At 56.8% G+C, this 27,743-nt stretch overlaps 1 protein-coding gene across 14 annotated transcripts; it reads left to right on the top strand.

The window, feature by feature from the left end:
• The first annotated feature begins 315 nt into the window (after positions 1 to 315).
• DEAF1 (DEAF1 transcription factor) lies at positions 316 to 26,527 on the top strand. Of its 14 annotated transcripts, none has more exons than XR_009542260.1 (14): positions 316 to 619; positions 2,792 to 2,889; positions 4,292 to 4,421; positions 4,707 to 4,853; positions 5,351 to 5,490; positions 6,374 to 6,439; positions 9,903 to 10,029; positions 10,562 to 10,607; positions 10,767 to 10,895; positions 11,256 to 11,384; positions 12,999 to 13,246; positions 16,240 to 16,414; positions 19,676 to 19,765; positions 26,116 to 26,165. XR_009542260.1 is itself a non-coding variant. In XM_060158093.1 (12 exons), the coding sequence occupies exons 1-12, from the start codon at positions 331 to 333 to the stop codon at positions 26,218 to 26,220; spliced, it is 1,695 nt and encodes a 564-aa protein (XP_060014076.1). In that variant the 5' UTR covers positions 316 to 330; the 3' UTR covers positions 26,221 to 26,527. The 14 variants fall into 14 exon arrangements, 7 of the variants coding, with proteins under 7 accessions (XP_060014076.1, XP_060014075.1, XP_060014077.1 ...); XR_009542257.1 differs by lacking the exons at positions 10,562 to 10,607; positions 16,240 to 16,414; positions 26,116 to 26,165 and adding exons at positions 20,138 to 20,332; positions 20,711 to 20,861; positions 21,952 to 22,193; XR_009542258.1 differs by lacking the exon at positions 10,562 to 10,607.
• Positions 26,528 to 27,743: the final 1,216 nt, after the last annotated feature.

Below are 27,743 nucleotides of genomic sequence, written 5' to 3'. Positions count from 1 at the left end.
TGCGGCCTCGGACCAATTCGGACCGACTCGGCTCCGCGCTTCGGACCACTTCGGCCCCCCTCGTTTCCGGACTCTAGGCCTCGGCTTGGCTGGACTCGACCGGGCCGCTTCGTGCCGGTTCGGGCCCTGTTCGGGCGGCCCCGGCTCGGCTTGGCGGCCGGCTTCGGGCGGGCTCGGCTCAGCTCGGCTCGGTTCGGGCAGCCCTCCTCGGTCAAGCTCGGCCCGTCTCGGCCCGGCTCGGGCGGCCTGCTCGGGCGGCGCGCTTCGGGCTCCGTCCCGGCCTTCGGGCGGCCCCGGCCGGCGCCTTCGGGCGGGCTCGGCGGAGTCCGGATGGAGGACTCGGACTCGGCCGCCAAGCAGCTGGGCCTGGCCGAGGCGGCGGCGGTGGCGGCCGCGGCCGCTGTGGCGGCGGCGGCCGCGGCCGCGGCGGGAGGCGAGGCGGAGGAGCCCGTGCTCAGCAGGGACGAGGACTCGGAGGAGGACGGAGACTCGGAGGCGGAGCGCGAGACGCGGCGGGTGACGGCCGTGGCGGTGATGGCCGCCGAGCCCGGGCACATGGACATGGGCGCCGAGGCCCTGCCTGGCCCCGACGAGGCCGCCGCGGCCGCCGCCTTCGCAGGCAAGTGCCGCCCGCCCGTGGTTCCCGCGCACCTGTCCGCACCTGCCCCACACCTGCCCTACACCTGCCCTGCACACCTGCCCCGCACACTCCCGCACGACCTGGCGGCACCTGCTCCGCGCGCACTCCTCACACTTGTCCTCCGCGCGCACCTGCCCTGCCCACGCCTGGCTGACTGGCACACCCACCCTCCCCCAGCACATGCCTCGCACCTACCTTGTGTGCCGTGTGGTCCCTGCACACCTGCCCCATGGGAGCATCCTGGCCCTGCCGCATACTTGCTCCCTGAACTCCTTTCCTTCCTTTCAGTGCTCTGCGCTACTTCCAGAACCTTCTCAGCACCTGCCTGTTGCCTTGCGTGTCCTCTCCTCCTCTGTCCTGGGTGCTGGTGACACAGGGGTCAGACACGGGTCCTGTCCTGGAGGAGCCCGGGGTTGGGTGCATCTGGCCACCCAGAATCCTGAGGGCCTGCTCAGGTGTGACCTTAGCCCTGGGGAGCAAGGCATCTCACTTAGTCTGGGAGGGCCCGCAGCCTTTGGGGGCAGTCCCCTCTGGCCTGTCCGTGGGGCCCCCATTTCCTCCTTTACGGATCTTCCCTTCTTCGGGCACCACCCGGGCTGCTGGCCCACGCTTTTGTTCTTGCCGCACAGAACATTCTCATTTTCAAGGTTCGTGAGCCATGCCCCAAGGCGCCCTTTAGAGGTTGTGTCTCCCCGGGGCACCGTCCCGAAGGAGGTAGAGACTTTCCTAAGAATTGTTCCCTCCCACTTGGGCTCCCGTGTGGCCGGCAGAGCTGGGCACTGGAACCCCTGGGGAGCATCCTAAGGCTCTTCTCCCCGAGGGAATTTCATGGGTTTCAGAACTGGACAGCGGCCTCCCCACCCAGTGCTCCGGTTTTTCCGGCCCTGGAGGAGCTGCGTGGGGCCTGCAGCCCGTTCTCTCACTGCCCCGGTGCCTGTGGTCTGTCCGGGATCCTCGCAAAAGGCAGGGAAAGAAGGCTTTGTGGCCCTTAAAGGGTTCCATTTTCGTTGCTAAACTCTGGTTTAAAGTTGAGATCTTGGATGGTGAAGTTTTTCTTCAGCTTTGTGTTGTTTTTGCACGGGTTTTTCTGAATGCAGAAAGGGAATGTGATGCTATTCACACGTTGGAGACACGTATTGACATCACGTGTTTCTTTCCTGCAGAGTTTTATCCTTGTGTTTTTCCAGTGTGTTAAAACTTGTTGGTTGTGAATTACCGAGGCCAGGTGATTCCCGGGTTTCTGTAACTCAGCAGGACAGGGTGCTGGCTTGAGGCTGCCTCCCGGGCTGCTGGCGAGCTCTTTAGACCTGAGCTTGTGTTCAGACCCCTCGGGCCCGGGCTCCCTGGGACACGGTGGAGGAGACAGATGGGGAGCAGGTGTTTTTAGAGCAGTTTAAGTGAGCTCGGGCTGATGGAATGTGCAGGATTCTCGGTCAGTTTGAGCACCTCCCCCAGGCCACAGGCGCTCTAGGTTTGGGACATTCCGGAAGGCAGCGCCACCCCTGGTGGCTGGGGGAGCATCAAGGGAGGGCTGTCCGGGGCAGCCCATCAGGAGTGGGCCATGGGCAGTGGGGGGAGCACGGGGGGCGGGGCGCGGCGGCGCCCCCGTGTACAGACGCTGCTAGGAGGGGCCGGGCTTAGAGTTGGGGGGCGCGTGGGGTGGGCACAGGCAGGTCTGCCGCTTTTCAGGAGGAAGAGGTCCGTGGCAGGTAGGGGTGAAGGAAGGGGAGGAAGGGATAGACATGAGCCTTCCTGCACTGACCTGCAGGAGAGGGGCCAGGAGGATCCCCACCCGGAAGGGAGGGAACTCTAGGATTTTAGGGGCCTCTTTGGGGTATGGTTTTAAGTAGAAGGGAGCGAGATGCCAGGGCAGAGCTGTGGCCAGCTCAGTGGGTACGTGAGGGCAGGCGTGCCCTGTGCTCTACACTGTGCGTGGCAGGCTCTGTGGAGAGGGAGAGGTGGCCTTTTGTCCTTGGAAGGACCAGGTCATTCAGACTGGTCTAGAAACGTTGGTCGGGCGTTTCGTGTACAGCGTGAGGCCTCCCACGGTAGCTCAGGTACTTGACCTGGACCCACCGTGGGCTGCCCCCCACCCTCGCCCTGTCTCCAGTGGCCTTTGGCTGGGCCCTGAGTGAGGCTCCTGTGTTGCAGAGGTGACCACCGTGACAGTGGCCAACGTGGGCGCCTCGGCGGACAATGTCTTCACCACGTCGGTGGCGAACGCCGCCTCGCTCTCGGGCCACGTGCTGGTAAGCCGCCACGGGAGCGCTTCCGGCCCCGAGGGGGGTGGCCCGTCCCCCAGAGACCCTGAGCCTGCCCTGTGCCGACTGCCTGGGGAGGGGAGGGGAGGGGAGATCTCACGGTTTCCTTCTAGCCTGGATCACGCACCTGGGACGCTGTACACCTGAAAGCAAAGTGGTTGTTACTGAGGTAGTGACAGACAGAAAAGTGTTGCTCCTGAGTGTAAGGGCAGCAGGTTGGTGAAGGGCTCAGGGGTGCAGATCTAAGAGTCTTGGTTTATTTCTTCTGGTATCAGGATGCACGCAAGCTGATAGCCAGGCAGTGACGTGGTGCCTCTGGCCAGTGTCCTGCCTGACAGCAGACTCTGTCACGTTCTCGTTTTCTAGGAGGGGCTGGAGCCAGAGGGTCGGGGAGTTAGGGGCGGCCCCAAGTCAGAGGGCTCTGAGGACAAGAAGACCCAGAAACTAGTGTGATCCTTCTGGAAACTGACATGGAGAGGGGGTCTCGAGTATCGACATGTCTCACATGCCTTCGTGAGAAAAATACTTTGCGGTTCTCGAAGGAACGCAAAGCGTTCTGTGGTTCCGGTCGAGAGCTGTACGAGTGCAGTGATTCAGATGCAGGCAGTGTAGACACCCTTACTGAGGCGTTGACCCTGCAGGCCTGTGAGAGCAGGCCAGGTGTGTGCATGCGCACGCCGGGTGGAGGGCCCGCAATCCCACGATAAACTTCTACTCACCTCCCCTGGTTTGAAGGCCACATTTTCAGATGTAAGAAAAGGTCTTTGTCTTAGTTTTATCCTCAGCGTGAAAGCACGAGAGTGTCCCAGGCCTTGGTGTGGACGGGGTGCGCCGGGGTCTCTAGTCCACTCCAGGGCTGTCTGAGTGAGGCCATGAGCGTGTGCCTGTGGGCAGTTGGGGTGGGCTTAGCGCCCGCAGGGATAGGAAAGGGGCATCTGGCTGGCCCAGAGGAGGCAGGCGCGGTCACGGCAGCATCCAGCCCCAGTGGAGAGGCATGTAAGCAGCGTGGCTTGGGAAGCCCTGTGTCTGGGTGGGCTCGGGCATGAGAAGGGGTCCTGCACTGGGCCTTGGCTGTGCTTATGAGCTTGGCCTCTCGGAAACCCTCCCCTGAGGCCTGCAACCTCAGAGGCTGCCCAGGCAGACGGGAGGGCATTTCCTGTTCCAGGAACACATTTATCCCTTAACTTGGACAAGCCATGTGAGCATTCGCTCAGAGCCATGCAGACCTAGTGTCGCCTCTTCTTGGCCTTGGCTCTGCATCTGAGAAGCATGAGGCATGGTGGGCCCCCCGGTGGCGGTGTCAGCTGGAACCTCTCTGTAGGACCATGTCCTGGTGTGCAGGTGTGCGCCAGCCGCTGTCACTTGAGACTACTGGTGTTCTTTCCCCCAGTCGGGCAGGACAGCCCTTCAGATCGGGGACAGTCTGAACACCGAGAAGGCCACGCTGATCGTCGTGCACACGGACGGGAGCATCGTGGAGACCGCCGGGCTGAAGGCACCCACTGCCCCTCTCACCCCCGGTATGCCCTCCTGCTCCAGGCCTCGGGGGCAAAACGCTCTGAGAGCTGGTGGAGTTTATCCTGGGGGTGAATTTTATCTTGTGGTGAATTTCAAATTTCCAATACTATTTAGTTTAAGTATAAAAAGTGGATTTTTTCAGGCAACAGAAGAGTTGCCCAGAGTTACAGGGGGCGATGCTGTAGAGCTGGGGGAAGAACCTGTTAGAATCAAGATGTTTTTTGTGCCTTTCTGTTATTCGGGGTGCGTTCAGGTCTCTCATTTTCATGATGCTTTCTTTGCTCAAGGCCCTCAGTCTCCTCCGACTCCTTTGGCTCCCGGCCAAGAGAAAGGTGGAACTAAGTACAACTGGGACCCATCGGTGTACGACAGTGAGCTGCCTGTGCGCTGTCGGAACATCAGTGGCACCTTGTATAAGAGCAGGCTCGGCTCAGGTGGGCGCGTGCGGGGTGGGCCCAGGTGTGCACAGAGTGGGCCCAGGTGGGCTTGCGTGGGGTGGGCCCAGGCTGCTGCTTATCGCCTTCCCTTTGCATCCCCCACTGTAAGTTGGGGCCAAGGATGGCCATAATGACGCATAAACTAGTTAAACGGGCAGGTCGAGGAATGGGGTGGCCCGTGGTAGGAGCAGGGCTGGACCATGTTCCCTACGGTCCTGGGTCAGCTGGGTGACCCGTAGGTAGAAGGCTCTGCAAGTGGGAAGACGTCATGAGCTCCGTGTGGGATATGGTGGAGTGTGCGGTGACCGTGGACAGCAGGTCGGGGCTCAGGCATGCGGTGGGAAGCGCTGCCTGCAGATGTGGGCTCGCCGTGGGGCACCGAGGGAGCGGCTGAGAGCAGGCAGGCCCGGGACACCGAGGGGGGGTGGGCGGGAGGGGAGATGGGCCTGGCCCAGTGTCAGTGGGAACTACAGCGGGTGGCTTCGTCCTTTCAGGAGGCCGGGGGCGCTGCATTAAGCAGGGGGAGAACTGGTACAGTCCTACCGAGTTTGAAGCCATGGCAGGAAGGGCCAGCAGCAAAGACTGGAAGAGAAGCATCCGCTATGCGGGGCGGCCGCTGCAGTGCCTCATCCAGGTACCCAGGTGCCGCGCTTCCCCACCCTCCCTGCTCAGAGCCGCAAGCCGCAGGCCCGGCTCCTGGAGCATCGGCCGCAGGGCTTTCCAGGGTTCACAGGCTGGAGTCAGATGCGATTCGAGTCCCCCGCTCACTTGCTGTGTGAGTTACGTCACCTTTCCATCTGCTTCCTGATGTTCCAGATGGGATGTTGAGGGTGTTTGCTCCACACCTTGCCGTGAGGAGTGGATGAGGCAGCGTAACAGCTTCCGCTTGAGTGCGTGTGACTTTTGTTTATTTATTAACAGGAGAAAATCAAACGGAAGTTTAATAACACGTATACATGGGAGAGACTGAGGAAAACTGAGTAACTCTGCCTGTGACGTTTAATTAATTAGTTATTATTTTTTTATGGTACGCGGGCCTCTCACTGTCGTGGCCTCTCCCGTTGTGGGGCACAGGCTCCGGGCGTGCAGGCTCAGCGGCCATGGCTCACGGGCCCAGCCGCCCCGCAGCATGTGGGATCCTCCCGGACCGGGGCACGAACCCGTGCCCCTGCATCGGCAGGTGGACTCTCAACCACTGTGCCACCAGGGAAGCCCTGCCCGTGACTTTTTAAAAGACACCTAACTTCTCTCTCCTTGAGCTCATCTGTGAGAGGAGAGGGCTCCTCGTTGCTGTTTCCGGTTTAGCTCTAGGAGGTTGATAGAGAAATCACGCCTACACTCCCTGGCAGGGGAGAGATAGATGCTGCCACCAGCAGAGATGTGTATGAGAGAAGGTTCTGGAAATGGTGGGATTTTACCTTCACAGGGGGATCGGGGTGAAACTGGTTGAGATCTGGGGCTGTTGACTCACTTCAGAGCCGACTTTCTCACGTGTTGCGGTACTTTTTAAATTTCAGGATGGGATCCTAAACCCTCATGCCGCCTCCTGCACCTGTGCCGCCTGCTGTGATGACATGACCCTGGTGAGTGGGCCCCTGCTCCCCTCAGCTCCTCTCAGAGCTGCTTCCAGCTTAGTTTCTTCCTCAAATTCTGGGTTTTGACCATTACTCTGATGAGTGAGGCCTCAAGTGGGCCCTGGGGCTGCTCAAAGAACGTTAAGGGAAACTTTCTTAAATAACGGAAAGCTCCTATAATGTCACCATTTTTTTTTTTTTTTTATAAATCTATTCATTTATTTATTTTTGGCTGCGTTGGGTCTTCGTTGCTGCGTGCAGGCTTTCTCTAGTTGCGGCGAGCAGGGGCTACTCTTCATTGCGGTGTGCAAGCTTCTCATTGTGGTGGCCTCTCTTGTTGCGGAGCACGGGCTCTAGGTACGCAGGCTTCAGTAGTTGTGGCTCGTGGGCTCTAGAGTGCAGGCTCAGTAGTTGTGGTGTAGGGGCCTAGTTGCTCCGTGGCATGTGGGCTCTTCTCGGACCAGGGCTCGAACCCATGTCCCCTGCATTGGCAGGTGGATTCTTTAAGCACTGCACCACCAGGGAAGTCCCTATAATGTCATCGTCTTAACCGTACTTTTTTTTGTGGTGACGACAAGTATATATGTGCTGTTTTATGTTTTTCATTTTTAATGTCACGTTATAAAAAAACTATACTGAGCTGATTTATATAGAGAACTTTTAATGTCTTTTGAAGTCTTTTTTATTCTAAATTCTTAACTGTTTAAATAAAAGAGATATTTGCATTCGTTTGAACGTATATTGCTCTATAGCTTTCAAAGTGTGACACTAATTTGTTATATGTGGACTACCAGTTTTGTTTCAATGTTTCTATTGTTGAATATTATTTTTAAATGTCCTAAAATTAACTAGGAAGCTGCATAATGAGATTTCTTTTTTTATGGTTAATTAGCAGCAGCTATGGAAGAAAACTTAATTGGAGAGATGTTGTTGAGTGGGAAAACCAAATATTCTAAAATTGTCTAGTTCATGTGTAGATCACACATGAGTCTAGTAGAATGACCAGTAGGATATTTGTGTGAGAATAAGACACTTTTAAAGTTTGCTTGCGAAGATTGGTAGGTGACATTCTTGGAGATCTTCAGGGGTAAGAGGAGCAGAGTGGGGGGTCAGCCCCATCGGGAAGCATGGAGTACCTGGTACGGTTGTTTACGGTCACTCCAAACGCCGAAACCCTCAGGTGTCACCTGACGGCACATGTATGGGACGTGTGTACTGAAGCTAGAAATGGCCAGCAAGAGAACTCCGAGAAGACGTGGACCTGCGGGCTGGAGGCCGCGATGCAGTGAAGACGTCCTTCTCCCCACACTGGTCTGTGGGTTTAACACGGGTCTCTTCAGAGCCCCGGCAGGATCTTGTAGACATCAACAAGTTGATTCTAAAATTCATATCAAAAGGCAGAGGAAAGGGGTAGCAACACGGTTTTGAGGACGAAGACTACAAGTGGAGGAATCACAGCACTTGACTGTCAGACTTGCTGTATTGTTTCTGCGGCCAAGACCGTGTTTGGCAGAGGGGGACCCGTCGATCTAGGAGCAGACCCACCGTCCACACATGGACCTGCAGGTGTGGGAACAGTCGGACACTCACAGGCGTAGAAGTGACCCTTGACCTAAACATCACACTTTATATACACACGAATTCAAGATGGATCATACAGCCAAATGTGTCCAAAACTAAACTACAATTTGTAGAAGAAAATCTACCCTGATCTAGGGTTAGACCTTCGACATGGAACCAAAGGCACAGTCCATGAAATGAAAACTCATAGGTCAGACTTCATCAAATTGAAACATTGCGGCTTCTGCCTCAGGAGTAGTGCTGTGCAGGGCTCCAGGGACCCACTCCCCGACAAGTAACCCAAACTGGTGAAGATGATAAAAAGCAACCACTTAAGGTCTCTGGAGATTGTCCTGGGGGCATACAACAAAAAAAGAAACACTTATCCAGGAGAATCCTGTGAGTCTGGCATTCGTGTCAGGCCCTGCTCCCTCCCTGCATCCCTCCGGCTCAGCCCAGGGAAGCTCCATCGTCCCGGCCCCGCTCGTCCCTAGGGTGGAGGTCCACGCAGCTGAGGCCAGCCGAGACCAAGCGGCTTGGTGAGCAGGGCTGACGGCCTGAGTGCCGTTTCTGCCCTGCTCCAGGGCAGCCCGTGGGGAGGAGGCCGGCAATGCAGGAGGGCAGCCGGCTCAGCTTCCCACCGGGAAGTGATCACCCTGAGAAGCCTCCTCAGAGGTTTGTCCTGAAAGCCACCCAGTACAGGAGCCTAACGTGACGATCTGACAGTGGAGCCGTTTGCAAAGGGTAGAGCAGTTAGGTGGCTGAGTCCAACAGCTGGTGCGGTAGCTGGGTCACTGCCGCCTGGAGGCCTTTGTCCAGGACTGCAGCCAGGAAGCCCTGGAGGGAGGGGGAGTCATCTGCACAGCCACTCAGTACAGCACCTAAAATGTCCAGTTTCAGCAAAAATTGTGAGACATGTAAAGGGCCAGGGATATGTGAACCACACAGAAGAAAAGCAGCAGACGCAGGCACTGCCCGTGGTGGGGGCAGCAGACGAGGCTTCCAAGCAGCCTCTGTGTCTTCGGGGCTGAAGGAGACACGTCAAAGCGTCGTCAGCACGGGTCTCGGTCTGCGGGGGCACTTCAGGAGCGGGCGCTGACTTTCTCACAGTTGTGGAGGCAGGCAGCCCAGGTCAAGGTGCTGGTGTGTTCCTGGCGGGGCTCTTCCTGGCTTGTAGGCTCTCGCTTACTCAGCTGCTCCTACAAGGGCACTAATCCCAGCGGGTCAGGCCCTTACCCTCAAGACCCCCGTTGCCTCCTTGCTCCAAATACGGCCACCCTGATGGTCAGGGCCTCACAGGTGGTCCTGAGGACACAGTTTAGCCTAGAAGGTGACGGCAATGTCTCAACACGTGGAGAAAATCAGTAAAGGGAGGAGCCACCGGGGAGAGCCCGGTGGAGATTCTGGGGTTGACACGTAGGACAGAAGCTCACTTGCGGGTCCACAGCAGGTTTGAATGGGCAGCAGGAAGGGCCAGCGAGCCCACAGGGGTCTTGGGCGTGAGCTGGGAGGCTCACCTGATCTTCACGTTTTCCTGCTGTTTCTGCTCCATCGAGGTTCTCTCCTCCCGCGTGTCGGGGCCTCAGGGTCTGCGGGGCGCCCCCTGCTCCCCGTGGGCCCTCTCCCTTCTCCTTCCTTGGTCCCCACTTGTTTTCTGTCTCCCGGGGATTCCTAAAAATTCGGTGTTGATATTACTCTCCTGTTGGAAGTGCTGTTAACTCACACGTTCTCTCTGAAAGTACCTTTTCTGTTATTTTAAGCCATTTGGGGCCTAAAGGGAGCTAAGGGAGCTTTGCACGGTTCCGTCTTCTGGCCGCAGTCTGGGCATGTCTCCAGGCAGGTCGCCATTGGAGAAGAGTCCCAGGTGGCGTTTCCACGCATCTCACTTTGCCTCCCGCCCCCCCTCCCCCAGAGCGGGCCCGTCAGGCTCTTCGTCCCCTACAAGAGGCGCAAGAAGGAGAGCGAGCTGCCCGCCACACCCGTCAAGAAGGATGCCCCCAAGAACATCACCCTGCTTCCCGCCGCAGCCGCCACCACCTGTGAGTCACAGTGAAGCAGCTGTCGTCATGCGACATGCTCTTAGCGTGTCCTGCTCACGCGTGTGGCCGAGGGGTCTGGTTCAAAAGCAGGCACGGCTGCCACTCATGGGGCTCCCTGGCCTCTTCGGTCCCGGCCTGTCCTTGGCACGGACTTCACTTCGCGCAGCCCTCAGGCCCTCTCGCCGCCCCGGGGGCAGGCGCGGCTGGGGCACGTGTAGGGAGGGCGGAGGCGGGGGAGGCGCCTGCTTCTGAAACCGGGAGGAGGCGAGTTGGGCTGAGTTGGGCTGCGGTGGTGGGAGGAGAGGCCTGGGAGGCGCCCGGTCGCTAGGGGCTGTCAGCAGCCTGACGGCTCCTGCAGGGGAGGCGCCCCATGTCCTTGGGACTGGTCGGCAGGAGGAAACAGAGCCCCCAGAATGCCGGGGGCCCCGCTGTGTTTTCTCTTCAGCTTTGACAAAAATCTTTTTCTTAATTCAAGCTACAAAGTCCTTCTTACGTTCTTTTAAATTTTATCTCTTGCCTTCTGACGAGACAGTACATCCAGGTGCTCAGGACACACAGCAGGAGCTGCGTCTGCTGGGGTAGGCGTCTCTGGCCCCCCCCAGGCACCGCCCCTGCGGAGGTGGCTGTGGGCCGGCGGACGCTGCTGTGGCCCCCGCGCACCCCGCCCCGACCCCTGGGTTTTTCTGCAATGTGCCCAGTGGGCCCAGCACGCGGTGACAGCTCTCCTGCTTTTCCAGTCACCGTGACCCCCTCAGGACAGATCACTACCTCTGGCGCGCTGACCTTCGACCGGGCGTCCACCGTGGAGGCCACCGCGGTCATCTCGGAGAGTCCGGCCCAGGGCGACGTCTTTGCGGGAGCCACAGGTGAGTTGTCTCAGCGCCTGGCAACGCGGCCCCAGCGGGTCGCTGGCAGGAGCTGTGGGGACCCCCGCAGGCAGGGGCGGCGGGACCAGGGCCTGAGAAGCTGAGGCTGCTCACGGAGCCTAGACGGGCGCCGCAGGGCAGAAACGCCCCATGTGCACGTGGAATGTTCTGGTAGCCGCCTCCGGAAAGTGAAAGGGAACAGTGGAAACTGGCTTTTGTACTGTGTTTTATTTCATGCAGAACATCCCAAATACTGTCCCTCTGACAGTTCACGTCCCCCACTTCCGCGGCTCAGGAGCTGCCCTGTTGGACGTGCAGCACAGCTGGGTCTCACGCCATCATGTCCCTCTCCCCTGACAGTACAAGAAGCAGGCGTGCAGCCCCCATGCAGGGTCGGCCACCCGGAGCCCCACTACCCAGGGTATCAGGACAGCTGTCAGATCGCACCGTTTCCGGAGGCCGCGTTGCCAACATCTCATCCCAAAATAGGTCAGTGTGGAAGAATTCTCCACGAGTGGCGTCATGTGCAGAATCATCCTTCTGAAAGGCTTCCTAGGTGAAGTGGGGTGTGGGGCTTCAGGCCTGTGTTTGTAAAGCAGGTTTCACTGGAAGCTGCTGCTCATTTCTGTGTGGGGTGAGGCTGCTCACGTAGCAACCTTTGACCTGCAGAGCCTGAGATTCGGCTAGGCTCTGACCAGGACACTGTGCTTGGGGTCTGTCCCGTGAGGGCGCTCGTCCGGGTGGCCTCAGGTGAGAGGGTGTGTGCGTGTCTGCGACTCGCCCCGCCTGAAGCTTAACGGGGACGTGGCCCCACGTGTGCATTTTGAGCGATTTGTCACTGACGGCACGTTTTGGACACATTCTATGTCAGGACACTTTTTTACAGGGAGCATCGTAATCCCAGTTGGTGGACCTTTGTGTTTTTTACAGTTTCCGCCAGAGACAAGACAGCAAGATAGAAATTTGTCCCCGAGTTCTAGAAAACGCCCCTTCTCCTTCTCCTTCTCCTTTTCTTGTCTCGCCGCGCTCTCCTCTTGCTGTGACGCCCCTCCCACCCTTAAAGCTCGCCTCTGCTCTGCCTCTTCCCCACACCTTGCCTCAGACCCTGGCCCCAGGCCCGGTGAGCCTCCTGGCCGGGCTGTGGCCCTGCTGACTGCGGGGTCTGGGCAGGGCCTGGATGGGGAGTGCCCGCCCCATGCGGTCGGCCGTGCCCTGAGCAGGGCTGCGAGGCCTGGGCGACCCGTCCCCCGTCTGCTTGCTTGCTTGTTTGCTTGTTTCAGCGTGCACGCGTGGCTTCCTGTTTCATTCAGGGCATTGCAACCTGTTGCTGGGATGATTTGTATTGGGATGGTCCCTGATTTGGCTGGCAGGGGCCCCGAGAGCGGCTGGCGCATCCTCTGTCCACCCTGTCACGCTGCCTGCTTCCTTATGTCCGGGCCCAGGGCCCTGCCCTTGCGGGGGTGGGGCATGGCCGAGGGGGCAGGCGTCGCTCGTCCGCTCCCGTGGGTCTCCTGCAGGCTGTGTCCAGGGACCTCCCGCTGGGGGCTTTTACACCGAGGACTCGGGCGCCGCTACCGTCAGGTGTTCCTCTCTGGGAGGATGTTAGACACTCAGCAGCACAGCCTGGGTGTCTCTGCCCCAGGCCCCCCGGGACAGGGGTGGGGAGCCCTCGCGCGTCTGCGTGTGCGAGTCTCCACTTCCCGTCCAGAACAGCGTCCCTTTGAGGTTCCCTCCCGCCTCCATGACTTTCTTCTCCAGCTGAGGGGACCCTGTCTCCTACATCCCTCATCAGCCCCCCGGGGACCACAGACATCCCCGAAGGCTTTCTGTGTGAGCAGAAACGAAACCAGGAGGTTTTAGTTCTTCCGTCTGCTTTACTTTTTATGTGATGTAACAGCCCCCCGCCCCACACTGGCTCTGCACAAGCTCTATGGTCACCTCACCTGCAGCTGTTGTGTCATCCATGGACGGGTGACTTGAAGGGGGGACCGTGGGTATGCTCTGTTCGCCACCCTACTTTCCCACGTTTGATGAGCGTGCAGAGGCACCTTGAAGCCAGGAGATGGGTTAAGTTCTTGTTGTGTTTTGCTTTCCACACGCTAGTGTTGACATCCTTGCCCGCCCTGGCGGTGCCTCCCTCCACCCCCACCAAAGCCGTGTCTCCCGCTGTGGTCAGCGGGCTGGAGATGTCGGAACAGCGGAGCTGGCTGTACCTGGAGGAGATGGTCAATTCCTTGCTCAGCACCGCACAGCAGCTGAAGACGTTGTTTGAACAGGCCAAGCAGGCCAGCTCCTACCGAGAAGCCGCCGCGGCCCAGGCCAGAGTCCAGGCGGATGCAGAGCGGAAAGAGGTACCATTTGCGCAGCGGGTCTGGGGCTGCCACCTGCAGAGCCCGCCCACCTTCCTGGGCAGGGGACCTGGAGGCCCACGCAGAAGTGAAGCTTCTCTGATAGACAAGTGGCCACCGTTACCTGTCGGGCGTTTTTGTCCCTCACACGCACCAGCCGTTGTTTTTGAGTGCCCGCCTGTTGTAGATGTCACTCACCTGGTCAGGCCGTCTTCCTCCCGGGGAAACGGGTCTCGTGTGTTATCAAATCTGGAGGAGCGTCCTCTGGTGTGTCTTTGGGGCAGAGGTCTTGCGGTCACCAGCCCCTCCAGGCCCCCAGCTCTGTGGCCGCATCTCAGCCCCACGGGGACTGGCTTCTCAGCCCCAGAGGAGCCGTCACAGGTATTTCGCTGCTGATGAGGTCCCCGTGGTTCGGGAAGCCTGGCGCCCAGAGCGTTTCCTGCAGCACAGGGTCCCTCAGCCGTGTGGCGCCTTTTGGGATGCAGTCTTCCAGGTGATGTGGAGCAGGTGCCCAAGCCGAGAGGAGGTGTGTCCTCACTGCCCAGGGCTCATCTGGGGCCGGAGGAGGGTGGGCCGGGCTGCTTGGTACCCAGAGCCCTCTTGGGAGCGGTTGGAGGCGGGAGAACGGACAGTGATGCGTCTTCAGTGTCACTTTGGTTTGTAGGTGAGTCGAATTGGTTTATCTCCACCAAATCCATATAAGAAAAAGAATTTCAGTGAGTACTACTTTTTATAGGTAAAGGGGAAAGAAGAGCTTTTCAGGTGCAGTTTTACTTTTTCTTCTTTTTTTTTTTGGCCGCGCCGCCTGGCTTGCTGGATCGTAAGTAGGGGGCTCTCATTGCCGAGAGGCAGTGGATTGAAAGCCTACGTGCGTCTTTTATGGAGTTGCCTTTACTCTGCTGCGCCCCAGCCAGCCGCTCCGCATGGTCGCCTCTTCCTGCACTTCACTGACCTCCTTCATCTTCGCTTCTTTAATAACTGACCTTTGGGTCAGCTCAGGATCTGCCTCTGTTCACTCCTTTCCTCTTGACTGGAAGCTCTGTTCCTTCCTTCACATTCCAGTCATTTTGATTGTTGGACCTTTTGGGTTATTCACGGCAGAAGCTCTGAGTTCTGTTGGATTCTCTCTCTTCCCCTGAAAAGTGCTGGACTTGGTTCTCAGAAGCAGCTGAGCTCCTGGCTGGTCTCCTGAACTCTGTTGTGTGAGGGGGAGTCTGTCTCGGTTACCTCTGCTCGTCACATCTCTAGTCCTGGTCTGGGTCACGTGCGGGAATGCAGGCCCTTCTGGGGGCGGGGGGCACCAAGATCCCTGCTCAGCGCCGCCTTCTGGGCTACTCTTTCTGTTGGCTCAGCCCCGTGCTGGCTGCATGGGGGCGGCAGGTGCCTGTGGCCATCTGTGCTGATCTCGGTCTCCCTTGGCTTCCAGCCATCTGGCAGCTCCATCTTCAGCCCTCTGCCCACCCCCCAGCCCAGGTGACCACGGCCCCTTGCTGTGGCCCCACACACCTGGTGGGCAGGGGAGGCCCTGAGGCTGCCCCACCTGCGGGGGGCCTCCCCCCTCCCCCCTCCCCCTCGGGATTGGCTCCACACCCCCCCCCCCACTCCTGTCCCACCTGCCTGGGCCTTTCTCCCCGCCCCTCCCCGGGGTTCAGCCCTGCAGACTGCTCTGGTCACCAGAAGGGCAGCTGCTCCTTCCTTTCTGGGTCTGGAGGCCACACGCGCGGGGCAAGAGTGCGCTCTTGCTGCTCAGCTGCCGGTTCTTCAAACATTTAATGTCTGTATGTTCCATGTTTGTAAACAGTTTACTAGTCCTGTTTCTAAAATACTTGATCGTATCTGGTTTTTGCGGTTATAACCAACGTCTTAATCGCAAAATGCACTCATGTTCACACGTTTCTGATCATATACTTCAGAAAAGTCCCCAATGTGCATAACGAAAGGGCATTTTTTTCTTCGTTGAAATGTGGTTCACATACTGTGGAATTCACACCTTGAAGGTGCACAGTCCAGTAGTTTGTTCACCAGCTTGTACGGCCACCACCACCATCTGATCCCAGATCGTTTCCCCTCCCAAAGGAGCCGTCACTCCCCACCACCCGCAGGCCCCAGCTGCGCCAACCTGCTTTCTGTCTCTGTGGCTTTGCCAGTTCTGGATGTTTCTTGGAAACGGAGTCACACAACATGTGGCCTTTTGTGTCTGGCTTCTTCCACTGAGCAGAGTGTTTTCAGGGTCCGTCCACGTAGCCTGGGTCAGAATTTCATTCCTTTTTATGGCTAAACATTAGTTGTCGCACCGCATGTTTCTTCACTCAGCCATTGGTGGACATTCGGGTTGTTTCTACTTCTTGGCTCTTGTGGACAGTGCCCTGAACATTTTTGCACGGCCGTTTGTGTGGACGTGTGTTGTCACTTCTCCTGGGTGCATACCTGGGAGCAGAGCCGCTGGGTCCCACGGTGGCTCAGGGTTCACTTTCTGAGGAGCCACCAGACTTTGCCAGGGCGGCTGCCCATCCTGCATCCACCACCGTGTGTGCCGTGTGCCTTGCCCACGGCCTCACCACCACCTGTCCCTGATGAGCACGGCGGGGGGGCGACCCTCCCTTCCCCGGGGGTGGCGAGGATGCCCCCTTGCCGAGACTCTGGGAGTGGAGGAGACCACAGTGTCCCCCCGTCAGGCCGGCTGGACAGCGGGTGGGCGGGTGGCTCGGATCTGGGGTGGCGGCGACAGCACAGAAAGCCAGACCTCATCCCCGCAGGGAAGTGCAACGGGAAAACGGTTTAACTTTCAGTTTTACGTTTTTCATTAATTTTTGTGGACCTTACCTTCACAGAATAAAATTACAAGTAAATTAGACACATCCCTTCCCCTCTGTGAAAATTCTCCAAAGACAGGTGGCATGAAAAAGACGGAGTGAGGCGTTTCCACCTGGTCGGTCCCGAGGTTACTTTCAGGGCATCGTGTTGAGTCAGCTGCGTGGGTTTTGTCTTTCACGTAGGAATAGCCCACAGTCATGGCCACGCTCATCCCACATTTAAGGGTCCAGGAGCTGAATTCCTGTTGTGCAGAACTTCCCCCTCGACCCACCGTGGGACACGTGCTGACGTGCGTGTCCGTCGGGTCAGCCAGGAGCGTCTGCCGCAGCTGGATCGCTGAGTACCCCACCGTGAAAGGTTGGGCTTTGCATTTCATTTGTAATTTTATGAATTTCTAAGGAAGAAATACAACGTGAAATCCTTTTATCCTTAAAATCCTGTTTGGCGGAAGGATGCTCAGCCTTTAGTGAGGGACTTGAGCCCACTTCCCCCGCCAAGGCATCCGACACGTTCCCACACCCGGAGCTTTGAAAATGGCTGGAGCTCTTACAGGTGTGCTTGTCCTCTCTCCGGAGCTGTAGGTGTGACGTGTCCTCCAGTAGTTTTCCTGTAAGCTGATCACATGGCGGGGGGAAGCTAGGCATCCGTCCTGTCCGAGTGCCACCGGTGGGTGGACGCCAGTGTCCTTTTGTGTGTGCTGGTGTCACGAGGCTCCTCGGGTGACCTGGTTAAGTTGCTTGCAGACGTGGGTTGACCACCCTGTGCACCCTGTGTGTTTACCCTTCGTAACGGCAATGTGTCTGATCCCTGTGGCCCCGTGATGACCACAGCTCCTCGACACTGGGTTCTTGGGAACCAGACTCCTCGGAGAGCCTGTTCCCCAGGATCCTCTGGGGGCTTCAGGGGGCTCGGGGGGGCTGAGAGGCCCCGACCTCAGTCACATGTGAGTGAGGGGACGCAAAACGTGTCCCTGAAGCAGGTGGCGGCAGCGAGAAGCGGCCGGCGGGGCCCGGGGGACAGTGAGCCAGGAGGCCAGGTGGGGAGCACCGGTGGCTGTTGTGGAGAGGCTGCTGGACACCCTGACGTCGCCAGGGTGAGACGGAGCCCCCCAGCTGGGTGGTTGGGGGAGGGCTGCCCCGGAGAACTCTTCTGGAAGGTCCTGTCCACGGCAGCCTCCTTAGGGTGCTGGGGCTTGGTGGGGAGGACCGGACGAGTGAGGCCCCGGGACCCCTAGGAGGAGGCTGAGCCCTCGCTCCCTGGCTCCCTGGGAGGGCGCAGGTGCTGGCGGCCCAGGGTGGGGAAGCAGGGCTGCCTGCTTGGACGCTGTCTGTGGAATTTCTTGAAAAGTCACGTTTTAGCCCTGCTGAACTATTAAGGAGATTTTGCCAGTTTTAACCATGGGGCATTTGTGTTGTGTGTATATAGTTAGCTCAGCAGAGATTAAACAGGGCGGAAGACCAGACGCCCTTCCCGTCAAGGGCGCTGTGTCCATCCAGCACAAGCCAGCCACGTGGCTGCAGGGCGCCGGGCCGCCTGCCACGGCCCCGGCTGGGGGAGCGCGCGCACTCTGGGCCCCATCCCTGTGCTCTGGCCTCTGTTCATGCCTCCCGGCTCCTTCTCAGGCCTTCGATGATCTTCCCAACTTCCTTTTCTAGAGGGAATTGTGGCCCAAAGAGTAGCAGTGGCGGGCGGTCTGGGCGGCGCCTCTGGCTGCACCGCAGACGCTGTTCTCAGCGTTGGAAGAGAGCCGGTGCCCGCGGGTCAGTCCGGTGACACCTCTTCCAGGCTGCAGACATGCCTCCTGGCCGAGCCAGGGCGGGGGGAGGTCTCTGGCTTCTCTCTTCTCATCAGCCCCCGACCCCCCGTCGCGGACTCGTCTCACTCCAGGGCCCCAGGGCCCAGGCCCAGCACAAGCGCATTTGGGGCAGGTCGGAGGGTTCCATCTGTGGAGTGATTGCCCCTTTTCCTCCCTTAGTCACCCGGGGTGGCGGTCCCCCTCCTGGACAGCGGTGATCTAGGAATATTTCCAGAATTCTTCTCCGTGGGGGATCTGTCTCTTGTACATTTGTTTGTACCTTTGTTTCTATCAAGAGGGGCTCACGGCACCCGTGTTACTTGTTCTGCTCATCCGGTTTGGCTTTGGCGGCTGGAGCTCTGTCGGCTCCCGCGTCCCTTACGTGCCTCTCAGAGCACCTCCCTCCTTTCTGGTGCTAGAAGACGCTCCAGGCCCATCTTGGGGGTTCCCCGCCCCAGCCCTGGAATCAGCCGTTTCTCCAGGGAGCCTGGTTCCTTTATTGGAGAACGAATGCTCTTAGGAACCAAGATCTGGGCGCGCTCAGCTGGCAGCAGGGAAGCAGTGGGTCCGACCGATGTGTGCAGACACAGCCCGAGGGCTCTGTGGCCGTCCGTCTCTGTCTGTGTGTCAGCCGGCGTGTCTGAGCCAGATCTCCTGCCCCAGGTTAGCTTGGGTTAAGAAGTAATTCCCAAGGGGATGTGTTGGGAGCCCGGGGTCGGAAGTTCTTGCCGCACAAGAGCGGCTCCCGCTCCACAAGGTCTGCTCATGACACAGGCTCTTCATGCACTTAAGAGGTATTTATTGAGCGGTGGCTGTTTTCCAAGAACTGTGCTGGTGCCAGGAGCACCAACATGGCAGGTCCAGGTGAGCGGGACTCGCGGGCTCGCGGGGGACAGGGTGTGACATGAGGCCGCTTCCCTGAGGACTTCCAAGCTGAGAGGCAGGAGGGTCCATGGGGCCCCCAGCCTCACGGGCAGCCGCACCTCTGCTCCCACTAACTGTGAGACCTTTGCTCTCCCTGGAGGAATTTCTATGTGTGGTTACAGACTTCGGTTTTTTCCTGTAAGTATTTTGTTCTTTAAAGTAGGGACAGTGGACAAGCTAACTTAGTAGTATCTCAGAGTCCCCGTAATGCGCGTGTTTCCTGAAGCGAGTGAGGGGGTAGCGGGGGCTCGGGGTGGAGCGTGTCAGTCAGCGCTGGGCAGAGAAGGGAGCTGCAATCCAGAACAGGAAGCAAGAAGCAATTTGCTGCTTTGCATGTACTCTCGGGGGTAGCGGTGGGAGGCGGTCAGCGGTGTTAGGAACGGGCGTCTGGTGTGGCTCATGGGTGTGCAAGTCACACACTCACCCGCTGGCTGGGAGCAGGGGCCTGGCCTGCAGTCAGTGCAGCCAGGTGCGCCGGACAGCGTGGGTCACGGCTGCACACACCAGCCTAGCGGTGCCACTGGAGTCCCCCTCCCTGGCTGGTTAGAAGGAGTGGCTCCTTCGCGTCTTGTGGGGAAGACACACAGAAGACCCACCTAGTGGAGCTGCGTGGCTGGGCCAGGGGTGCCTGGGCTGCGGATGAGGGTCCGGCTGGGGGCCGCAGGGCCTGACCGCTCAGGAGACGATCCTGACAGCTGAGAATCCTGGCCTTCCTCAGTTTGGTTTCCTGCACGTACTTGGTGGCAGTGAAATCCCCTGGTATTTGGAGCAAGGTTGGTGCAGCGGTGTGATCCGGAGCCCTGCTTCCCGCTCAGCAGTGCCCACCCCGCATCTGGGCAGCGGGGGGCGGGGACGCGGGTCAGCCTGTCCCCGCGACTGACGCCTGTGTCCTCTTGCAGCAGTTCTGTGTCAACTGCGGCCGGGAGGCCCTGAGCGAGTGCACCGGCTGCCACAAGGTCAACTACTGCTCCACCTTCTGCCAGCGCAAGGTAGGCCCCCCCCCCGTGCCACCTCCGCACTGTCCCTGGGCTCCGGCAAAGCCCCGAGGCAGCCACACAGGCCGTGGCCATGGAGGCCGCTGCTCCCCAGTGACCTTGACCTTGTCGTGGTCAGTGCTCCCCAGCCCTGGACGCCTCGTCATAAACCCTGAAAGTCAGTGCGGTTGTACGTGTAGGCGTCTGACTCTAAGAAGATTAAAGAGTGTTCTGGAGTAGCAGTTGCTAGTTCGGGTTTTCACCACTTTTCTCACCCTTACTCAGAGTGAGGGGCCAAGCCGTTGACTGGGACCTGTGGGGTTATCCTCTCCTCTTAGAAACTTTCCACGATTAAAAAAGGTAACTTGGGCTTCCCTGGTGGCGCAGTGGTTGAGAGTCCGCCTGCCGATGCAGGGGACACGGGTTCGTGCCCCGGTCCAGGAAGATTCCACGTGCCGTGGAGCCGCTGGGCCCGTGAGCCATGGCTGCTGAGCCAGTGTGTCTGGAGCCTGCGCTCCGCAACGGGAGAGGCCACAACAGCGAGAGGCCCGCGTACCGCAAAAAAAAAAAAAAAAAAAAAAGGTAACTTGCCGGGTGGACAAATAGTAAAAAATCCCACCCCTGGTGCCTGTGACTTGGAGCTGCATCTGCGGACACAGCCTCTGCTGCGCAGGGGACCCTGTGCCTGGCGGCTTCCCAAAGCGCCCCATCCTCAGATGTCCTCGGGCGGGAGGTGGGCAGGAATGACCCCCAAGACTAGGGTGTGTGGGACGTGGCATCTTCCTCTGCGTCTCAGGGCTTCCCGGGGGGCTGCAGGGGTCAGCACAGCGCGGAAGGTGTGTCCAGGGGCTCCCAGCTACGCTCCTGAGCCCTGGCCCGTTCCCGGGGCGGGAGACTTGGGAAGGAGACCCGCAGGTCTGCTTTCCCTGGTGTCACCTATGGCTCGTGTGCTGAGCAGAGGGCCCGCATGCCTGCTGCGCTCGGGGACGCTGGGAGGAGCCCAGGCAGCCAGGAGGAGCCGGCGGGGTGGACGGGCTCCTGCTGGCTCGTGATCCGAGAGGGCGGCTGATCGGTGGCTCTTCCCTGACTGTGAACCATCAGAGGAAGATTCGTGGGTTTATTTCGTGATGGAGTCGTTTTAGCCAGATAGCACTTTGTCTAAATGCAAGCTGCAGGCTTGGAACCTCTCTTGGTGAATTGGGCAGGTATATTTCAGGTGTAACCTTGTTGACAAAGACTCCATTTCTTCCGTTGGTTGTGTTGGGTTTGTGCTCCTGTGACTCGCTGCCCTGATAAAGGCATAGGCTTTGGTTTTATTGGGTTGGCCACAAAGTTCCTTCGGTTTTGAAGTAAAAACAAAAGACACATTTTTCATGTTTCCCAACAACTTTATTGAACAACGTATTCACCGTTTTGTTCCACTACCTTCTGCCATTTTTCAGCCAACTTCATAATTCCATCTTCCCAAAACTTTTTATCTTTTTGAGCAAAGAACTGTTCCAGGTGCCTTTTACAGTCTTCCCGAGAATTGAAATTTTTTCCATTAAGAGAATTTTGTAAAGACCAAAATCAATGGAAATCCGAAGGGGCAATGTGTGGTGAATACAGCGGATGAATCAGAACTTCCCAGCCAAGCTGTAACAGTTTTCGCCTGGTCATCAAAGAAACATGCGGTCTTGCATTATCCTGATGGAATATGATGCGTTTCCTGTTGACTCATTCCAGACGCTTTTCGTCGAGTGCTGCTTTCAGTTGGTCTTATTGGGAGCAGTACTTGTTGGAATTAACCGTTTGGTTTTCCAGAAGGAGCTCATAATAGAGAACTCCCCTCCACTCCCACCATATACACATCACCTTCTTTGGGTGAAGACCGGCCCTTAGTGTGGTTGGTGGTGGTTCATTTCGCTGCCGCACGATCTCTTCTGTTCCACATTATTGTACAGTATCCACTTTTCATTGCCTGTCACAATTTGTTTTAAAAATGGAACGTTTCCATTACGTTTAAGTAGAGAATCGCATGCAGAAATATAGTCAAGAAGGTTTTTTTCGGTTAACTTATGTGGAACCCAGACATCAAAGCAATGAACAGACCCAAGCTGGTGCAAATGATTTTCAGGCTTGATACGGAGATTTTGAGTATGTCGGCCTCTCCCGCGTGGGTATAACGTTGATTGTTCTCAATTATTGTTTCGATTTGATAGCTTTCAACTTCAACTGGTCTACCCAACTGTGGAACATCGTCCAGCAAGAAATCTCCAGCACGAAACTTCGCAAACCACTTTTGACATGTTCGATCAGTTACAGCACCTTCTCCACGCACTGTGCAAGTCTTTTTTGGGGGGGGGTTTCAGCTGCGTTTTTACCTTTCTTGAAATAGTAAAGAATAATATGCTGAAAATGTTGCTTTTTTCCTTCAATATTAAAATGGCTACACAAAAATTCACCAATTTTGATAACCTTTTTTTTTTTTTTTTTTTTTGCGGTACGCGGGCCTCTCACTGTTGTGGCCTCTCCCGTTGCGGAGCACAGGCTCCGGACGCGCAGGCTCAGCGGCCATGGCCCACAGGCCCAGCCACTCCACGGCATGTGGGATCCTCCCGGACCGGGGCACGAACCCGTGTCCCCTGCATCGGCAGGTGGACTCTCAACCACTGCGCCACCAGGGAAGCCCTGATAACCTTTTTTTAAATGCATGGTGATATGACAGCTGTCACAATACAGTATAACAAAATTGTTTCGAATGAAGTTAAAGACAATTAAACGCTACTAGAGCCATCTTATGGAAAAAAAACAAACTCTTTGGCCAACCCAATATTTACAAAAATCAGTGTACAGTGAAGTTCAAGAACGGTTAATTTTCACGTGGGATCCATCGTGAACCCTCGGTAGGACCTGAAAAAACTTAAGCTCTGGGCTCCTTGTAATAAATGGTGGTGCCGACAGTACAGCTTCTGGGCCTGCCCACTGTGCTCCCCAGAATTCTGTGTGCTCCCCAAAGACCTGGAAAGGTAGTTAATGTTACTCACCTTCTTACAAGTTGGACAAGGGCCATGAATTGTTTTGGCTTTTACGTGCAGACTATTTTCTTTGCAGATCCCATGTCAGGTGTGTGTGTGTGTGTTTTACATCTTCATCGAGGTGGAATACAAACCATAAAATCCACTAATTTTAAGGGTACAATTCAGTGGGTTTTAGTAAGTTTGCATTTGGGCAAACATGACAATTTGGTTTTAGAACTTTCCATCACCCCCGAAAGCCCCCTCGGCCCACACCCCAGCCGCTGGCAACCACGAATCTCTTTCTCTGTAGATGTGCTTCTTCTGGACATTTCACGTAGCAGGAGTCGTATAACATGTGGTCTCCCGCGTCTGGCTTCCTCTGACCAGCGTGTTTTCAAGGTTCATCCATGTGGAGCCTGAGTAGCGTCCACGGTGTGGCTGGACCTCGTCTTGTCCTCCAGTCCTCAGCCAGCGGACATCTGAGTGGTTCCCGCCATGTGACTGTCGTGAACACTCACGAGCGAGCTCCAGGGTGGAGACAAGTTTTTGTTTGTCTCGGCTACATGCGTACATGGATTTGCTGAGTCATATGGTAAACTTGCGTTTAACTTTAGTAAGAAGCTTCCCAACTTTTCCGAAGTGACTGCACCCCCTCCAGTGGCGGGTCCGCCCGTGTCCACAGCGCTGGCTCTTGCTTTCTGGTCGTAGCCCTGCTACAGGCTGTGAAGCGACGTCAGTGCGTTTAGTCTGCATCTCCCTGATGTCTAAGGGCGCCGAGCATCGTTGTGTGTGCTGATCGGGCGTTGTGTATCTTTTGGGGGGAAATGTCTATTCAGATCTTTTGCCCGTTTTTAAATGGGATCGTTTCTCTTCTTACCGAGTGTGGAGATGTCTGTGTATATCCTGGATACAAGTCCTTTATCAGATACGTGATTTCCAAGTACTTTCCCCCAGTCTGTGACTTGTCTCTTTATTTCTTAATAGTGTCATTTGAAGGGCAAAAGTTTTTTTAATTTTGATGAAGTCCAGTTTACTTTTAAAAAATTTTTATTATCTATTATTTTTTATTTTTGGCCTTGCCATAAGGCTTATGGGATCTTAGTTCCCGACCGGGGAGCAAACCCGGGCCCCCTGCAGTGGAAGCATGGAGTCCTAACCACTAGGGAAGTCCCAAGAAGTCCAGTTTATTAAAAAAACATTTTTAATGGAGATCACGCTCTTGGTGTCGTATCTCAGAACTTTTGCCTGCCTCAAGGTTAGGAGAATCTCCTATTTTCCTCTAAAACATTTATAATTTTAGGTTTTTTTTTTTTTTTTTTCGGCCGCATAGCATAGCTTGCAGGATCTTAGTTCACCAACCGGGGATTGAATCTCAGCCATGGCAGTGAAAGTGTCGGACCCTAACCACTGGACCACCAGGGAGCTCCCTTTAAGCTCTTACTTTTAGATTTATGACCCATCTTGAGTTAATTTTTAGGTATGGTGTGAAACACTGTGGACTTGAGCCCAGCACACATGAAGTTTTACGTACTGTACAGACTTACAGAGTCAGGTAATCTACATAGTCAGGTAATTTACAAACTAAAAATTTATTCTTTTGAGTCTAAAAATAACAGGTGCTGGAGAGTGTGTGGAGCAAAGGGAACCCTCTTACACTGTGGGTGGGAATGTAAATTGGTGCAGCCACTGTGGAGAGCAGTATGGAGGTTCCTTACTAAACTAAAAATAGAGTTGCCATTTGATCCAACAATCCCACTCCTGGGCATTTATCCAGAGAAAACTCTAATTCGAAAAGATACATGCACCCCAGTGCTCATAGCAGCACTGTTTACAATTGGCAAGACATGGAAGCAACCTAAATGTCCATCAACAGAGGAATGGATAAAGAAGATGTGGTTCACACATACAATGGAATACTACTCAGCCATAAAAAGGAATGAAATAATGCCATTTGCAGCAACAAGGATGGACCTAGAGATTAGCATTCTGAGTGAAGTAAGTCAGAACGAGAAAGACAAATACCATATATCACTTATATGTGGAATCTAAAATATGACACAAATGAAATTATTTACAAAACAGAAGCAGACTCACAGACATAGAGAACAGACTTGTGGTTGCCAAGAGGGAGTGGGGTGGGGGAGGGAGGGATTGGGGTTAGCAGCTGCAAACTATTATCCATAGGCTGGATAAACAAGGTCCTAATGTGTAGCATGGGGAACTACATTCAATATCCTGTGAGAAACCATAATGGAAAAGAATGTGCAAAAGAAAAAATATATGTATATAACTGAGTCACTTTGCTGTACAGCAGACATTAACACAACACTGTAAATCAACTAAACTTCAATAAAAAATTTTTAAAATTTATTCTTTTGATATACAGGCAGACCTTGTTTTATTGCACTTCTCAGATGTTGTGTTTTTACAAATTAAAGGTGTGCGGCAGCCCTGCCTTGTCAGGTGAAGGTTGTCATTTTTAGGAATAGAGTGTCTTTGAATTAGGTTCGTACAGTCACACACTTAATAGACTACAGTGTAGTGTAAAAGTGATCTGTATAAGCCCCGGGAAACCTGAAATCTTGTGTGACTTGCTTTATTGCTACATTTGCTTTATTCTGGAACTGAACCCGCAATGTCTCTGAGGTACGCCTGTAATGATTTGAAATTTTATTTTTTTATTATAAAAATAAGGCAACACGTTGTAGAAAATTTGGAAGACGTAGGACAGCACGAAGATAGGCAGCTGGAGCCCTGCCCTCCGGGGCTCACCGCTGGTCTCTGTTCTTCCGAGTGTGTGTGATGTTCATTCTTGTCATGGCTCACCAAACCCTAACCTCTCCGTGCGTCTTGGGGTCCGTGTCTCCACTAACCACGCCCCATCGGGCCCCCAGAGCGAGCCCTGCTCCAGGCCAAGTTCGGCTCCATTTCCCACCCGTAACGGGCGATGGCAGCTCCCACCCTGATGGGGGGCGTTGCGGGGCGGGGGGGTGGACGTCCTCCCTGACCTCCCTGGGGGCCGCGGCCTCCCAGCCCCTTTGTGGACACGTGGCTGGCTCCGGCGCAGTCCTTTCACTTTTGCGATGATAAGTAATACGGCTGGGCAGCAACATCGGAGACAAGTATTCCTCTGCAGGTGTGAGTGTTTTCGTTTAGATCCCAGGGAGGAAGCAGCAGGATCAGAGCATGGACGTGTCTCAAGGGTCATCCTGGGTACTTGCCTTCGGAGCGGGTCCCTAAACAGGAGGGTGGGCGAGGCTGGGAGCCCCCTGCCCCGGAGGGCTGGCCGCTCAGCACGTGCACACCCACTCCCGGGCACAGCCTTCTCACTCTGAACCATAACACGGAGTCTGTCCTTCCTTTCAGGACTGGAAGGACCACCAGCACATGTGTGGTCAGTCGGCAGCTGTCACCGTGCAGGGGGACGACGTCCATGTCGCCGAGGGTGTGATCGAGAAGGTCACCGTGTGAGGGCTCGCGGGGCCTCTGTGGCCAGGACGGAGCCCTGAGGACGGGGGCCGCTGAGGACGAGGAGGAAGTTGCCGGCCAGGTTACGAGCGGACGTCGCATGACCGGCATCCGGGCAGCGCGCTCCTGCCACCAGGCCCCGAAGCGGGCGGGCGGGCGGCCGGTGGACGCGGCCTGGGCCCTCAATGCCGCTCGCGGTGCTTTTTTTATCCCTTGGATGGTGAGCATCCGGTCTTCCCTACGGGTGTGTCGTGTTCCGTAACACGCGTGTACATACATGTGTCTGTCAGTAAAGTTGGCAGCCCTGCCCCATGCGGACTGGTGACTCCAAGCTCCGACCTTCCCGAGGCCCCGGGGGCCCGATCGTGCAGTTCGGAAGCCGAGACCGTATGGGGCCCAGCCCGGCGGGACGGGAGGCTGGTACCTGCTGCCCAGGAGCTGGGGCCCCAGAGCTGCCAGCCGGGAAGGCCGAGCCGCCGTCCAGTCTCAGGGACGGCTCGGCGTCTGGACGTGCCACCTTCCCTTTGCACAGAGTGCGCCCGGGACCCCTGGGGACCCGCCCAGGGTGGCTCTTGCCTGCGCCCGGCTATCCTCACCCAACTCTCGCGGGCTGCGGGCCTCGTCCCTGCCCTTCCCGGCGCCCTGCCCAGCCTGTCCCCAAGCCTGGGTTCCAGGAAAGCTTGCGGTGCCCCGTCTTCTGTGCACTGAGAGATGGACTTTGACCCCGACGCTCGCCTCACTGTTGCATCTCGTTCACACCTCCGGCCCCGCACCTCCCGGCTCCTGCTTCCAGAAGGTTCTTCATAGCACACGGAGACTTGCCTTTTGGGCCACGGGCTCCCCGGTGAGCCAAGGGGGTGGCACCCACGCCCGTCCCCCCGCGCCCAGCCTGGCTCCAGGTGGGGAAGGACCTGCCCCCCCAGAAGCCCCTCTGCCTCCGTTCCATCGGCCTCTGCGGACTAAGCGGGTTTATTTGGGTTTTATTTGTTTTGTCGTCCCGCCTCTCCACCACCTTGGGAAGGCCAGGCCCGGCCCCTGGGGTTTGCACAGCATGAAGGTGGTGGGAAGTGAGGACGGGGGGTGGGGGCCACGTCGGCCTCAGCAGAAGGGGCTGCACCCCCAGAAGGAACCCCCCCAAACCTGAAAAGGCTAAAATGGCGACGTAGGTGGGCAGCGCCCCCAGGGAAAGGCTTCCAGGTCCTCCCTGGCGTCCTGGCGTCCAGCTCCAGGCGGCGGCCTCCCCGCGAGCAGGTTCGGAGGCCTTGGGACCAGGCCCTGCAGGGAAGCCGTCCCGGGCGAGGGTTTTCTGGGATCGGGGCGGCTTCTCCTCCCCTTCTCCTTAACGTAGAAGCCTGGGGACCGCACGTGTTCGGGGCAGTTTTCCAAGGTGTATCGTTTCTAAGCCTTTGAAGCTATCTCTGCGCAACCCCGGACATCAGGATCCTTCTGGAAATTGCCATCCAAGCGCCCAGGGTGTGTTGACACCCTCAGTTCTGTGTCAGCACTTCTCATGGCCTCTGCCAGAC

Source organism: Lagenorhynchus albirostris, chromosome 9 (assembly GCF_949774975.1).
Source record: "Lagenorhynchus albirostris chromosome 9, mLagAlb1.1, whole genome shotgun sequence".
Lineage (NCBI taxonomy): Eukaryota > Metazoa > Chordata > Mammalia > Artiodactyla > Delphinidae > Lagenorhynchus > Lagenorhynchus albirostris.
The sequence above is the reverse complement of the archived record's forward strand: the minus strand, read 5'-3'. Positions and strand labels throughout refer to the sequence as shown.

Excerpts from the sequence above, each read along its gene's own strand:
- DEAF1 (XM_060158092.1), top strand. The coding sequence starts at position 331 with ATGGAGGACTCGGACTCGGCCGCCAAGCAGCTGGGCCTGGCCGAGGCG. Across the intron at positions 620-2,791 it reads CGCGGCCGCCGCCTTCGCAG|AGGTGACCACCGTGACAGTG; the intron begins GCAAGTGCCGCC and ends CCTGTGTTGCAG. Across the intron at positions 19,766-26,115 it reads CCACCTTCTGCCAGCGCAAG|GACTGGAAGGACCACCAGCA; the intron begins GTAGGCCCCCCC and ends CCTTCCTTTCAG.